The following is a 14,570-nucleotide window of genomic DNA, read 5'->3' on the forward strand; positions in this document are numbered from 1 at the left end:
TTTTTTCTATATGTTTAAAATAAATAAGTACATATTATTTACAAAAAGAAGTAGATATTATTTCAATCGTTTACAGATTTTCCTTTCTATCGAATTTTTATTCGCGCCATTAATTTTTCAATACTCTGTGCATTACGCGAAGGGAAGGGGAAAGGACATAACTCCGCTTTTGTCGAATGGGAAAATGAAATGCGGAATAAATTTTTAAGCCGCATAGTGATACGGCGTTCTAAGTCGACGTCTTTTTTTCAGTATATCGGAAACAGCGTTCCGTGGCACGACTTGAGCCACCGGCTTCGTCCTCGCGGCACGCGTTCTATTTCCTCGAGATTTCATTTCTCCCTTTTCTTCCCCTCCCCCCCCCTCCCCTTCGACTCCTTGGCGGCTACTCGGGCCGAATGTTAACCGATCGACCGACCGCGCGACCGAGAGGGATTTTCGCGCGTGATGTTTCCAGTACTCGAGAGTCTCGCGAGTGCTTATATCGGATGGCGAATGTGGTTACCCAAGAGCGGAGACCTTCTCGTCTCACACCCAACGAAGTGCGAGGGAATATAGCGTATTCGGGCCGCGCGCTCGCAACGAGTTGTACGGTTCAGTCAGTTCGATATTGCGAGGGATGACGGGACGCGGTGGTCTTAATGCATTTGGCGAGGTAGCTACGGTACGCATCACCAGGCACCCTTTCTGCAAGCTCAGCACTCCCCCTGCTCTCTCTCTCTCTCTCTCTCTCACTCTCTCACTCTATGCCTTTCATTCTGTCTTCCTCCTTCTCTCTTTTCCTCTGTGTTCCTGTGTCTCTCCTTATCCCCCTCCCCTTTTCTCCCTCGAGAGGGTATAATGGTCCTAAAACGAAGCGGGCAAAGTCCTTGGCTTTAATCTCTTAACGGGCAAACGACAAAAAATATCGTCTTTCTCTGTTCTTGTAAGATAGAAACCGTTACCTCGCACGTTCGATTAAGAGATTACCTCGTCTGTGATAATTATCAACGATGATGCGTCTCTTGTTTAAGGTGCACTCCTCTTTCGGATTTTGTCCATTTTCATTTAACTGACATTCGGAAATTGATAAAAGTTATTGTTGTTAAGTTATTTCTTTAAAATTAATATTAATTTAGATAAGAGAGGGAATTTATTATTACGTATGTATTTTTACAAAGCGAATATTTTCTTGATAAAATAAAAGTACAACTAAATTAATGGCTTTATATAATTGTACATGAACATTTTTATTACTAGTTAATTTATTTTGTTACAAATACATAGAAATATTAATGCCAACTAGTAATTAATATAACAATGTAAATTTTGGAACATCTGTGTTTTCGCGAAAGAAATTTCACAAGTCGCTATTTTCAAACTTTATATAAATAACAATAAACATTATTTATTTAATAAATCAATTTGCAAAATATAGTTATGGAATAATATTTCAACGAAAATTATATAAAACAACTGGAATATATATATATATTATCCTTTTTTCTTTCTGCGTGAAACTGCCGAATGTTTTGTTTACGAGTCAACACATCATGTTGGCGAGAATCAAAACACAACACACACATAATGGTAGTAGAGTTTTCAGATATCAACACAAGAGTTAGTCGTCAATGAACAAGCGCCGGGACAAGGCTGTAAGTAAATTGCTAAGCTTTTCGATAAAACATTAAAAAGAGATTAAGTCTAAAGTGCAATAGATGTGTTACTGAAGTATTCTAATCAAAATTTTGTTGTTATCAGAGACGTCTCGCTCACTAGTATTGTCGCGCGTGTTTTCCTTTTAATCCCTTTCTTCATTTTCATTTTAATACTTATTAAATCGTTGATACTAGATATGTAATATCACACAATAATTTTTTGGACTCTTGCTATTATTAATTTGGTTATTACATAGATAGGTTTTTTCTTATTTATAAGTATAAAAAAAATATACGACAGTATAAGTAATTGACACATATATGATAAAGAGAATTAATTTTACATTTTGGGAATAAAATAATATAAATATAAATGAGAGATATCTTTATATTTATTGTTTGTTCGATTTTTGTGATGATGACGCATAAACCAGCTTAAATACGATATCAAGTATGTATAAAAACAAATTAATTACACACATAATTACGTATACTAGTTTTGTACTCGGTATTATTTTATGAAAGTATCAAGAGGATTTGTTCTGCAAACTGCTTGAATTACGTCCAGGAATTACGTAGTATATTCGAGAACGTACCAATTGCCCTACTAAATGCGCTTTGGAGTTGCAATGTATGTATTAACATTCGAATAAACTTTCCTTATTTGTATACTGCAGAAACTGAACGTCAATCCGGATATCTTTATCGAATATTGCAAATAGGTCACAGTAGCATTACTTTCGAGATTTCGATAAACTATCGTAAAAAAAGACGATCGATGTAGCCAATATTTTCGATATTTTCCTTCTTAATCGCGCTAAAGTTAACAATAGAGTTAACAATTTGAGATATATGTATGGTAAAATATAAAATTATTGTAAAAGAAAAATTCATTTTGATTATGTATTAAATTTGTACGTATTGCGCAGGCTATTAATATCTTAGTGAATTTATAATAACAAAAATCATAGAACATTTTATAGCCAACTTTTTTTTTATATTCTTATGTGCTAATTTATTTATAAATTAAATTAAATCTTTTAAATAAAATCTATATAAGAAACTAAACTTATATAGAAAGATAGAGATTAATTTTGCAATCGGATAATCAATGCAAATAAAGAATAAAGGACAGTGGGAAAAATAGCTATGCTTGAAAACAAAATGTAAATCATACAATCTCGAAATAAACTTGATAGAACGTAGAAATGTCAATACTGATGAACAGAGAACACATATTTTTTACATAAAAAATTATTTTCAATCTTGGAAATTATCAGTTAAAAATTTTATTATGTATAGAGCAATCTATGGTAATATATATTTTTTTGGAGGGATCCTATAGATCCACATGGAATATTCCGCGATAAATATTCCGTCATTCGTGGATAATTCATGGATAAATAAAAAAAATACTAGAGGTACTTAAAAAAAGCCGAATAGAGATGATTGAGTGGATAATAAAACGCTGCTGTGCGTGTGCAAAAATTTTTCTTTCCGTTACTTTCAAATTCACGCCAATGTCAGCGACGAGGACTGCTCTGTCGGTCGGGAGCACTTAGAAAATCGATAAGCCCCGGCTCGCTTGATCCGCCGTTAGCTGCTGCCAGGCCATATCTTGATTAAAATCAGTGCCGCCCGGTACTCTCCTTTCTTCGACATTTCCCCGCCGGTTCCCTCGCCGCCTATGTCGTTGCAACCATCGTCGCCGTCGCCGCCGCCGCCGCCGCCGCCGCGCGATGAATCCGGTTAGTCTCGTTAACGTCCTAAGTCACCGGTAGTCTCTTCCGCGCCATTCCCCGTCACTTTCTCTTTTACAAAACGTGGAAAAAGATCCGCGACGGGGAAATCATCCGGGGGCGCCTCTTGCTCTGGGATGTTCGCTTGCAATCGAACGGGATGTCGGATGTTTGGCCGTTTCTGGTCGTTGGTTGACCGCATTGCACGATCTGCGCTCGACGAAAGTGAAAGCTCGCATACGCTGCTCGACGCATAACCGGTCGCGTGCTGACCCCGGCCAGGAATGCACATCTAGCCGGTATTAATTCCACTCGCTTACAGAGAGCGATGCTGCTCGAGCGAAATCGGTCATAGAAAGTCCTTCCTTTTGTTTTCGACGAGATCCGCCGATCGCGCGGTAGGAAATTGAAAATCAAAGATTTCATAATTCTTATGTAGGCGTCGAAGTTGATGTAACTTTCGTACTGCGGACACGCGACGATCATGCGAGAATTGTTAGATGCATCGCACTTAGCCACTTTGTTCCGCATTAAACGCCTGTTCGCACGGTTGCGCTTTGCCGAGCGCGGAGGGCGGATTAGTCCGATCGATCTTCTCTTGAACGCGCGTCATAAAGGATCCATCGCATTTGATCGAGATAATACCATCGTACCATCATTGTACGCTAACGAACCTTAGCGCTCGCGGGGATGACACGCGTACATTTACCACGCACGCAATATGCCGAGGATGCCTCAGGCCAAGGTATTCCCCGTAGAGGGGACGACCGTAAGACGACCGTACCTAAGATCAATGTGTGTCAGGGGACTACTTGAAGGACCTATGCGCAATCCGGAAGCTGATCGACGGAGAGACGGACAGAGAGATAGAGATAGATAGAGAGAGAGAGGGGGGGGGGAATAGATAGATAGATAGAGACAGAGAGAGGGGGGGGGGGGATAGATAGATAGAGAGAGAGAGAGAGAGAGAAATGAGGGATGGGTATTGATAAGTGGGTGCTGTTTACCGTGCTCAAATGTTGACCGAACTCCCTCGATCGTCTCCCAGCACCATATTCTGCTTTCAAACGAACCTCGCCTTCAAACGAGTCCATGGTGAACTCTCATTCGTGTGGTGGGCCAGTCAAACGACGCGAGTCTTCCAGCATCAACAAGGAAATTGTTGAAATTAGTTCTACATTTTTTTTTCCTCTCTGTGGGAAATATCTAAATATTATGGATAAAATATATCTCAGACATAACTTCTCTCTTTTTTTTGCATAAGCGTGGTAGATATGTAGTATATCTTCCATTTTTTTTTTTTTTGTCAAAAAATCGAAGTTGATTCCGTTGTTCCGGAAATTCAAATATTTCGAGTTGCTGACTATCCTGCGAGCACAATTGATGCATACATGAATACAACTTGAAGAAAAATGACATTAAGCAAATATCTTTTGAAGTATTTACAGAAGAAGATACGATTCAAATTCACGCAAATCGAGAACATTTTTGTCCAACGAAATGACGGGGTTACATATTTTTCTACATGTTTGATATTATAGATTCGGAATATGAATAAAAAGATCGGTCCAACTTATTTTTTGAAAATTTCCGATTTTACCAGCGTAGAGGATATCGAACATGGTCGCGCATGAATATAATTCGTCATTTAATAGCTTACCATATCGTCGATTTCGCTGCCTCAATCGCTTGAAACCGATATTCGGTTCGAATGTCGAGCGATTTCAAACTTCGATATAACGCAAAATCCTTTGAGTTGTTCGAAAAAAAGAGTGCGCAATGAATTTAAATCCGTGTAAAAATCGATCTTTTGAAATTCTGTAGAAAATATTATTTATATCGTGTGTGTGCGGCAATTAAATTATTATAGTTTTGATAATGCTTTTCATTAAAACAATCATGAAGCTATACATAATTATAGTCTGATAGAAACATATAGTGTAATTTTTAGCTACATATTATAATTATTATATTTGTTTTTTATTGTAATTTGCAAAATTACATAATAATTGAGATTTTTAAAAACATGTATTCAATTAAAGTCTGTTTAAATCCAACTTTAGATTTTATTTCTGGAATGAAGAAAAAAACAGGCGCATTGACTAGTCACTTCTTTAGACTTATTCGCGCATCATTCCTAACAAAAGAATGCTTATCGGGGGTATTTTAATATTGTATAATATTAAAAATATCGATAGCAAGATATTCGTACCTGTTTCCGTGTCTCGTTGACGTATATCGCAGAAACGGATTGACGATCAAGACATTGTTGACGTCACTGTTTAGAAATGATGCTGAAGGCTTTTATCCCACCCTTTTTCGTCGTCCACCCCGTTCGGTACTTTTGCGTCGACATTGGCGGGGAACTTCTAGATGCTCGCGGGGGGTTTTTCTTCGTCCACAGGCGACGGTACCGCTTTGTCCGTCCAATCTCCCCGCTATAGCAGCAGGATATTACGATGATGCGACAATGAACGCAACGATCGCTATCTGCGATGTGCGTCCTGTGTTAGGGAGAGAGAGAGAGGTGGAGGGGGAGGGCGGGTCGAGCCACCCTTGCGGATCCCGTGAACACGCGCGTGTATCCGTGTGAATGCTCTCACGTACACAGACGCGCACGCGTGTACGCATGTACGTATACACGCGACTATATGCGCCACCAACTAAACTACCCCCGACTGACGCCTAAACCTGTTCCTCCCCTTTTATTATGGGCTGCGACGGTTATTGGATTGTACCGTGCTATTTGTTGGCTGCCACGCTAATGGATCCATAATCACCGGGACGAATTAACGCGCTACAACGACGCTAACGGGCCGCTACTTTAAATACAGAAACGCCCGCACGCCACTTATTCCGCTGCACGGACGCTTAAACGATCGCCGTTGAGAGAATTTTCGGATTGTTTACCACGCTATAAAACGTTTTGTTTCAACGCGAAAAGATATTAACACCGATATAACGAATTATTATACTTTCTGTGTTAAAGTTATATTAAATAACGTTTTACGGAATAAAGCAAACAAAAAAATATCGCTTGGCTGCGCTTGGCTTTTTTTTACTGCGATTTTCGAATGTAATAGAACTTGTAACTTTGGACCTTCTCGCATAGATATGTTTGATAAAAGCCTTATTCATTTATGATTTAAAAACGGAATTAAATCCTGAAAATATTTGAGACGTATTTCTATATAATTATTTCTACATTTTACTATCTAGTCAAGACGTGTAATTTATAAAAATATTTCTGTCTTGATAGTTCTTCAATTTTTAATTTTCTAAGGTAAAAATTATGATTCTACTCCATTTTTTTAAATAGTTTTATACATTATGTAAATATTTTCTTTGAAATAATATGAATAATATTTTTGCACTTTTTTAATTAAACACTTTTCGATATACATATTCTATGAAAGGAGTTTCTAAAGGAACCTAGCGAGGAACGGTCTTTTCGCGCGAGTTTCATGGCCGGTTCCCTAGGGATTATGGGCTAAGTCCTAATCCGCTAATTTCATTCTTCCTTTCCGCCTTGAATCTCTATCTTTCAGAGATACTCTTGGTTACGTAGTTTCGGCTTTTAAATTTACTCTTTTTCGAAGCGCGCCAAGCGATCATCGTCGGGGTTCTCGAGATCCCGAAATCGAAACACACGCTCTCTGATCTTTACTGCCACGGCTGGATCTTCCGAGATATATGTATATACATTTGCAGCGCGCCCGGCTTTACGGGCCTGTCGAGCAAATGAAATGAAATTCATGCAAATCGCGGAACCGCGCCGACTTCCCTTTGCGCTGTCGAGGTGGCATCGCATCGGTTTTGTATCGGGGCGACGATGCGTCCAACCTACATCACGAGGGTGAAACGTACTTCCTCCTCGGTCTCTCGGCCCACTGCTCGTTTAGATAAAATTTGCAAACCAACTTGATCATCTTTTGAGAAACTTTAGTTAAATTATATTATCGTGTTGTCGAAAAATACATAATACAAGTGCAAATCATACTAGAAAAAGAATTAATAAATCGTAAAAAATTAAGATTAAAATAAATTTTGATTATTATTTTATTTCATTGTACAAATGCGTGTATCATTATAATTATTTTATTTGTGAAAAACTTTTGGACATAAGTTATATTATATTTATGTCTCTTAATAGCAGTTCTTTTTTATTTTTGATAAGTAGAGAACAGGCTACGTTGTTTACAATTTTATAAATGTGTTCTAGAAATGGCAATATAAATTCTAATAGAATATAGATAATAAATATCATGATATATAATAATTATTAGATAGTACGTGTATTCTTTTAATATGTGCTATTTTATATGAAAGAGGAAGCTCTAATCATGATGTTATTTTTATTTCCAGGTTATGCCAGGAACGGACCCAATTATTATGGCGAATTGATCGGACCTTTACAAGAATATGCGCATGGTATCAAAGGTACAGTGTATGCTGTTGATGATGCAACGATATTTATAAAAGGATTCTCTTACGATGGTACCGGTCCGGATGCTTATTTCTGGGTCGGAAACACCTCTCGGCCCAATCCCGATGGTTATATCGTACCTTATCCAGAGTCTGATAGCAGGTAATTATTGACGTTACTTATATTTAAAGTATTATATTTGTTATACATATCTTTTACGTGTGAGAAATCGTTTGATACATCAAATTGAACATATATGTAAAAAATGTTAATAAATTGATCACTTCTGTCCATGCTAATTTGATTTTGAATGTTATTCAAAGATTTGTAATTACTAGAAGTATAATAGATAAAGTCACATATATCTATCAAATAAAAGAAAAATAATATATAATATAATATAAATTAATTTGCATTAATTTGCTATTCGATTTTGTTTTTTACTTATTTTATATATAGCAATTAAATAATTTTAGAGAGGATGTCTCAAAATTGTCAGATGTTCTTTTAACAGTGGGCTTAATGCAAATATCAAGGTATCAATAATTTTTGAATTAAAAAACTATTTAGAGAGAAAAAAGGGCTTTTTAATTGAATTTTATGGAAAAATTAATAAAAAATTAACTTCTTCAGCAGATTTGAGATGGAATTATTTTAATAGATTTTTTGCGGCTTGGTTATACAAAAATATTATGAAAAAAAATGAAAACTTGCAAAAAACGACTTTCTCGATATGTTGGCTAACAATAAGATAAAAATCGACTCCAAATTGGCCAGAGAATCTGCTATTAAAAAAATATTCAATTAGATTTTGAAATACTCTATACAAGATGGAGAATCAAATGATCGTTTAACGCAAAAAAACAATAGTTTACGTTGTTTTATATTATGGAATATACTTGTCCGCGATTTTTCTAACGCGCGCTACAGTGGACAGAAAGCAACCAAGTAGAAACGTAATAAAGCGCTCGCGCAGATGAGATCCGGACGAGATCGGCGTATAATTCCCGTTTTATTAACTGCACTCTCCCGCGCATCACGACTCACTCGCGTTCGGCCTTCCTTCTGTTTTCGTCCCCTGTCCTCCCTCTGTTCCCTCCTTTCCGCATATAAGCACCGCGTCGCGTTACCCTCCGTCGCGCCCGCAACGGGCTCTTTGAATTTCATTTCATCCCTTGGTTACGGACTGCCGCGCGCATTCGTCCTGTATCACTCTCACTACCGCACCCTTCCTTTTGGCCTCCTACATCCCTGACCGCATGCACAACCCGCCCAGCCCTCGGAAACCTCTGCTCGCTTGATCGTCCGCACGACACACAGATTCGCCGGCGATATCAAAAGACGTGAAATCAATCGAATCCTTGTAATAAAAACGGCATAAGTTTATCGTTTCCGGAAATTTAGATAGCTATAATGGGATGCGTTTGCGAGAATGCGATTTTATTTAATTACAGCGCGATAGAAATTTCGATGAAAATGGATGCAGTTAAAAATTACAGAGAAATAGAAACGCACGGTTCCTTTTTACCCTTCTAAGAAATTTCGATCCTTATCGTTTATGCAGTTCTCTAATGTAATTAATATAATACTTGCCAAAAATATTTGAATTATACTTTATTACACAATCTATGTTTAAAAATTTATACTTTTTATTGTTTCCTATATTTTTTTTGCTTCTTTTTTTTAGCACCGATCCACGAGTATTGGAGGCGTACAATCACACGGACATTATTCTGAGGTTACCCGGAGGGAAACGTATACGAGACATCAAGTGGCTGAGCGTTTGGTGTAGAAGATTTACGGTGAGTAAATTGCAACGATCGATCAAGATCTCGAATAATATATTATGCGTGTTTTTCACACATGCCGATTTTATTAGAGCAGGATTCGAGATTTAAATTTTTTTGTCGGCGAAATTTCAATGAATAAAATATGTCCTAGATTTCTCTTTCGGAATACTATAAATTATATCATAGATATAATACATATGATATATAGAAACCTGCTATTATTAAATAATAAGCTATATCCAATGATCGTAAAAATATTATAATCAGCCATCTTCTGGGCACTTAAAATTATTTGCTAAATAACAATGCGATCAATAACTTACGTAGAAATTTACGATGGCATATTTTATTTTTGACCATTCGCATTGTCAATGGTCACACGTTAGTTCTTCAAGAATTATTCGTGTTCGCGCGAGACTCGTCAAGACATTCTCTGATTAACTCCTCGATATATTGCGCGCGTTTTACTCCAAACGTCACACACGCGACGAGCAGAGAATAGAGATAACTTGATTTTTGAGAAGGTTCAGAGGGAAGCTCTATCGGACGTGCATTCGGGGTCAATGGTGCGTATGAGATGGATACGGAAGCCGAGTCTCGGGATCTGACACGCGTATGTGCGCGTGCTACGCGTGCACGTGCGCGCATATGTGTGTGGGTGGGTAAGCCCTTCTCTTTTTTTTTTTTAGCTTTCTCCGGGCTTCTCTGTTCGGGTGCATACCGGTCGAAACGATTCGGCATCTCTTTATCTTTCGGGTATCTCTTTCACATGTGTGCAGACGAGTAAACACACGAGATACCATCAATAATATCATATCGAAAATTGCTATGTGCGAGAGAATATTGAAATTTACATGCATTATTTCAAATTTTTGAAGAATCTGAAAATATAATTATTTTAATCTATGAATAATATTATATTCAAACGTAAAATATATCTTCTAACCGCACGAGTTTATACTCCTTTTTCCAGTTTTTTTTTGCATTTAATTCGACAATAGGAAGCTCAGTGTTTTCTTTCTTTTACTTTATTTCTTTTCTTTACACGGTGCACGCTTATTTTCGAGTTAATCCAGCTTAGCTCTTTCAATTGCTCTCATCAAGAAGTACACAAATTAGAATGTAAGATATATCCCCTCTTAAACAGATTCCACTCTTTCTCTCGCTTGAGCCGGAGCTTAAAAATCTCGGTGCACGCGAGTCTGTACGTTTAAGCGGGGCTACCTTTAGTTTTCCCTTTCCCCTTTTATCGGGCGCACACGTATGAATATAACGACACACATACGCGATATATCGCCTTTCTAGGAAGGGGAAAAGGTTTGAGGCGAGCATATCGACGATAGAGAGCAGAGCTTTTGCTCTTATATTAGAGGAGGGCTTTAATATCGAAGTCTGAGGGGTGCTCCCGTACCGTGACAACCCTCCATCAGACACGCTCTGTCACCGCAAAACGCGCTGTCCGCCGCCTACGGTCCATTCTACCGGGTGTATCATTACGATCGCCGCGAATCATTATTCGGGATTTGGCATAAATTGTTCTCGTTTACAGCCGCCTCAGCGATCGACGAGCGTAAACCCGGGAGAGAAAAGATTTTACGATAGAGGTTTCTTATATCTATATATATCGCCTCGTATAAAAAATACTTCAAGTAGCAGAAACGAGCCTTCTTGTTATAACGGCAAACGGTTGCCTATCAGTTATTGGCGCTCGATTGTTTTGGATAATGAGAAAGAAGAGAGATATAAGTATAACTCTCTCGCGGCCGTTTATACAGGGTGTCCCCAATTTAAATGTCAAAACTTTAGGAGCGTGTAGGGGACCGATAAACTAAGACAAAAAGTCCTTTAGAGATTTGCTCGTTTTTGCTTCGTTTTGAAGAAAAACGCAAAAAATGAAACAAATAATTTTCACCAAAAAACTTAAAACAACACTAAAATTATTAGATTTATCAAAAAGTATTATAAAATAAAAATTGTAGAACATGGAATTAAGAAAAGAGAGTGAGTTAAAATTTTCCTGAGGTAAAATTAGAGGATTGTAGATAAATACGCGACAACGCAAAATTTTGTTTCTAATCTAATTTTACCTCAGGAGGATTTTAACTCATTCTCTTTTTTGAATTCCATGTTCTACAATTTTTATTTCATAATACTTTTTGATAAATCTAATAATTTTAGTATTGTTTTAAGTTTTTTGGTGAAAATTATTTCTTTCATTTTTTGCGATTTTCTTCAAAACGAAGCAAAAACGAGCAAATCTCTAAAGGACTTTTTGTCTTAGTTTATCGGTCCCCTACACGCTCCTAAAGTTTTGACATTTAAATTGGGGACACCCTGTATAGTCAGTCTATGTTCGTAACAGTTATCGTTCGTTTATATCAATTATCAAAATGAAAAATAAACGAGAAATTTGGTCAGAGGTTATGTTTATATATAGAAATAATAATAATAGAAAGTTTTATATATACATATATAAAGACAACAATAAGTATGAGAAATGCTTTTCGTGAGAAATTTAATTCCATTTTCTTTCTTAAATTGCGCGGAATGTATTGCATTTAGAATAATATAGATCATTTAATAATGTAGATGTCATTTAAAATTAAATATGCGCTACCTCACGATTTTTTTTTCTTCACATCATATTCTTATTATGATGCCAAGAAAACGCGACATATCCAATTTGTCACTTTCGTGATGTTTCGTGGAGATTGTCTTGAAACAGTACATTCAAAAACGCGGAACGTTTTCGATCAAACAAGATATTTTTCGATTATGCTCGATCACAAAGGAAAATCTTATAGTGCACTTCATCGAAACATTTCTAAGATTTCCGACTTTTGTACGCGTGCTTCTCTTTCTGTGATTTGCGCAAGAAGTGGATTTCTCTCTCTTTTCCTTTTTTTCTCTCTGCAGGCTGATACCATACATAGCATGTAGGAGGGAGTTGTAGGTTTTGCTTAGATATCTGGTAGACAGGAGCTGTCTATCAGTCAGCACTTCCTCGCGTTACGCCCGGAGAGAGGATGTATTGTCAGAGTAAACCCTCTTCCCACTCCTTCTTTCTACCTTTTCTCACCCTTTCCTTCTGGCTCTCGGGATCTCCTTCCGTTTCCTCTCAAAGACACATCTCCCTTCCCCTCGGCAACGTATCCTTCTTCCTTCAAATCCGTCGGGCTTCCTTTCAAAGGAACAGAGATATCCTTTGGCAATATCAAACCACCGCTCAATAGACCACTGATTCAGGTAGGATTTAGTAATTTTTTTCTTCGTCTATTCTCCCTCTATTTTTCGACCGCCGTCCGAAGCGGACAGTCATGCCACTTTCATGTGTGCGTGTGTGTGTATTGCATGCAGAGATGTTGCGAGAGGGTGAAAATGATCCCATCATTCTTTTACGATTTTATCTAGCAGCGTTGACGTTTCTGACGTCAGTAAGACGTCATTAAAACGTCATTTGACGTCACCACGATTGGTTTGTCATCTCGATCTTCTGTTTTCCCTGTCTTCACGCTTTTTAATATTTCATTTTCTCTCGATAACTCTTACTCGCGATTAATAGCGTTCTTACGTACCGCATTGTAAATGCGTGAGTAGGATGCTATCGATTGAATAAGAATTCAGAGACAGTGTTCCATTTCCTTGGCTTATAAGTACCATTTATTGGAAAAATGTTGAATATCTCGTATATAACAATTCGAGATTTGATGCGTTGCACACAATTAGAATGTAAATTAAGCGAGCTAAGATATATCGTCCTTAATTTCCGGGGTTCAAATGTTACATATTTTGCACGTAATAATGAAAGATAATATCTGGAAAGTTATATAAAGTTTGATTATGCAAGTTACCTATTTTAACATATTATTTTTAAAATTTTATTCAAATTACATTTTTCTATGAAAATAAAAATATTCATATATGATGTAACAATGTCAGAATAAACATTGTATATTTATGATTTTTAATATATATTTAAAAGCATTTCATTCATATATTGATATCACGTGTAATGCAAAAAATTAGTCATTATATCTTCTTTTGAATCTTTCCATGATTGGGATTATTATTTTTATATGTGTCTGTGTGAGTCTGTAAGAGAAAGAGAGATTGGGATTTTTATATGATTATTATATATCACAAATATTACAAGAAAAAAACCAAAATTAATAAAATAATGAATAAAGTAACTATATATATAACTATATCGATAAAACTATAATAAAAAATATAATGCATTTGTTTGTTATAAGTAATTTTAACAATTAATATATTTCTAATCGTGCATTTATATTAATATAAAAATATATTATTATGAAAATTTATATATTTTAATAAATTTTAATATATTATTCACGAATCTCTATAAATAATATTTTATGCGTAGACAAAAAAAAATAGTGATGAAAATATCTTTTAAGGATATAAAATTAATATGTAATTGCGTTAACGTTGGTTGTCTTTTACGGGTATCATTTTTCGGTCGATTACAGCATTTTTCACTTTCTGGCTGACCTATGCGTGACATGAACCACTACGCCACTCGCGATCAGCGCGATCGCGTTTGTCGTTTCTCGTGGCGTGACTCATTCGTGCATCCGATTAGACCAACGACAAATCATGTAAAGGCAGACACCGTGTTACACTATCTCACCGATCGTGCATTGTGCGCGTTCATTGTTCGTGTTACATCATCACGATGCAATAATTCAAAATTATTTTAAAATCCTCAACCGTGTAATATATTTTAATGGCAAATAATTTCAGCGATTATATGATAATATTTCCAAGCGAGACTTTCAAGTTTCAAAACAATGGGGCAATAATCCGCTTCTTTCTATTTTTTCTTGCCATCTTTTTATCCTTCGAAAAATAATGCTACTTTTGAGAAAACGAGACTTTCCCCAAGAGCGAAGAAAAAGACAGACACTTTCGACGTCTCTTTTTTATGTCTTTTTAGAGAGTTTTCTTTTCCTGC

At 36.6% G+C, this 14,570-nt stretch overlaps 1 protein-coding gene across 9 annotated transcripts in view; it reads left to right on the top strand.

The window, feature by feature from the left end:
- Positions 1-14,570, top strand: part of LOC115242683 (protein Skeletor, isoforms B/C) — a 75,298-nt gene that overhangs the window by 39,596 nt on the left and 21,132 nt on the right. For all 9 annotated transcript variants that reach the window (XM_029819176.1, XM_029819180.1, XM_029819177.1 and 6 more), the window contains exons 3-4: positions 7,742-7,964; positions 9,490-9,604. In XM_029819176.1, the coding sequence (XP_029675036.1) occupies positions 7,742-7,964; positions 9,490-9,604 (338 nt within the window). The remainder of the gene's footprint in view (positions 1-7,741; positions 7,965-9,489; positions 9,605-14,570) is intronic.

This window comes from Formica exsecta, unplaced genomic scaffold (genome assembly GCF_003651465.1).
Source record: "Formica exsecta isolate Colony F162 unplaced genomic scaffold, ASM365146v1 scaffold614, whole genome shotgun sequence".
Classification (NCBI taxonomy): Eukaryota; Metazoa; Arthropoda; class Insecta; order Hymenoptera; family Formicidae; genus Formica; species Formica exsecta.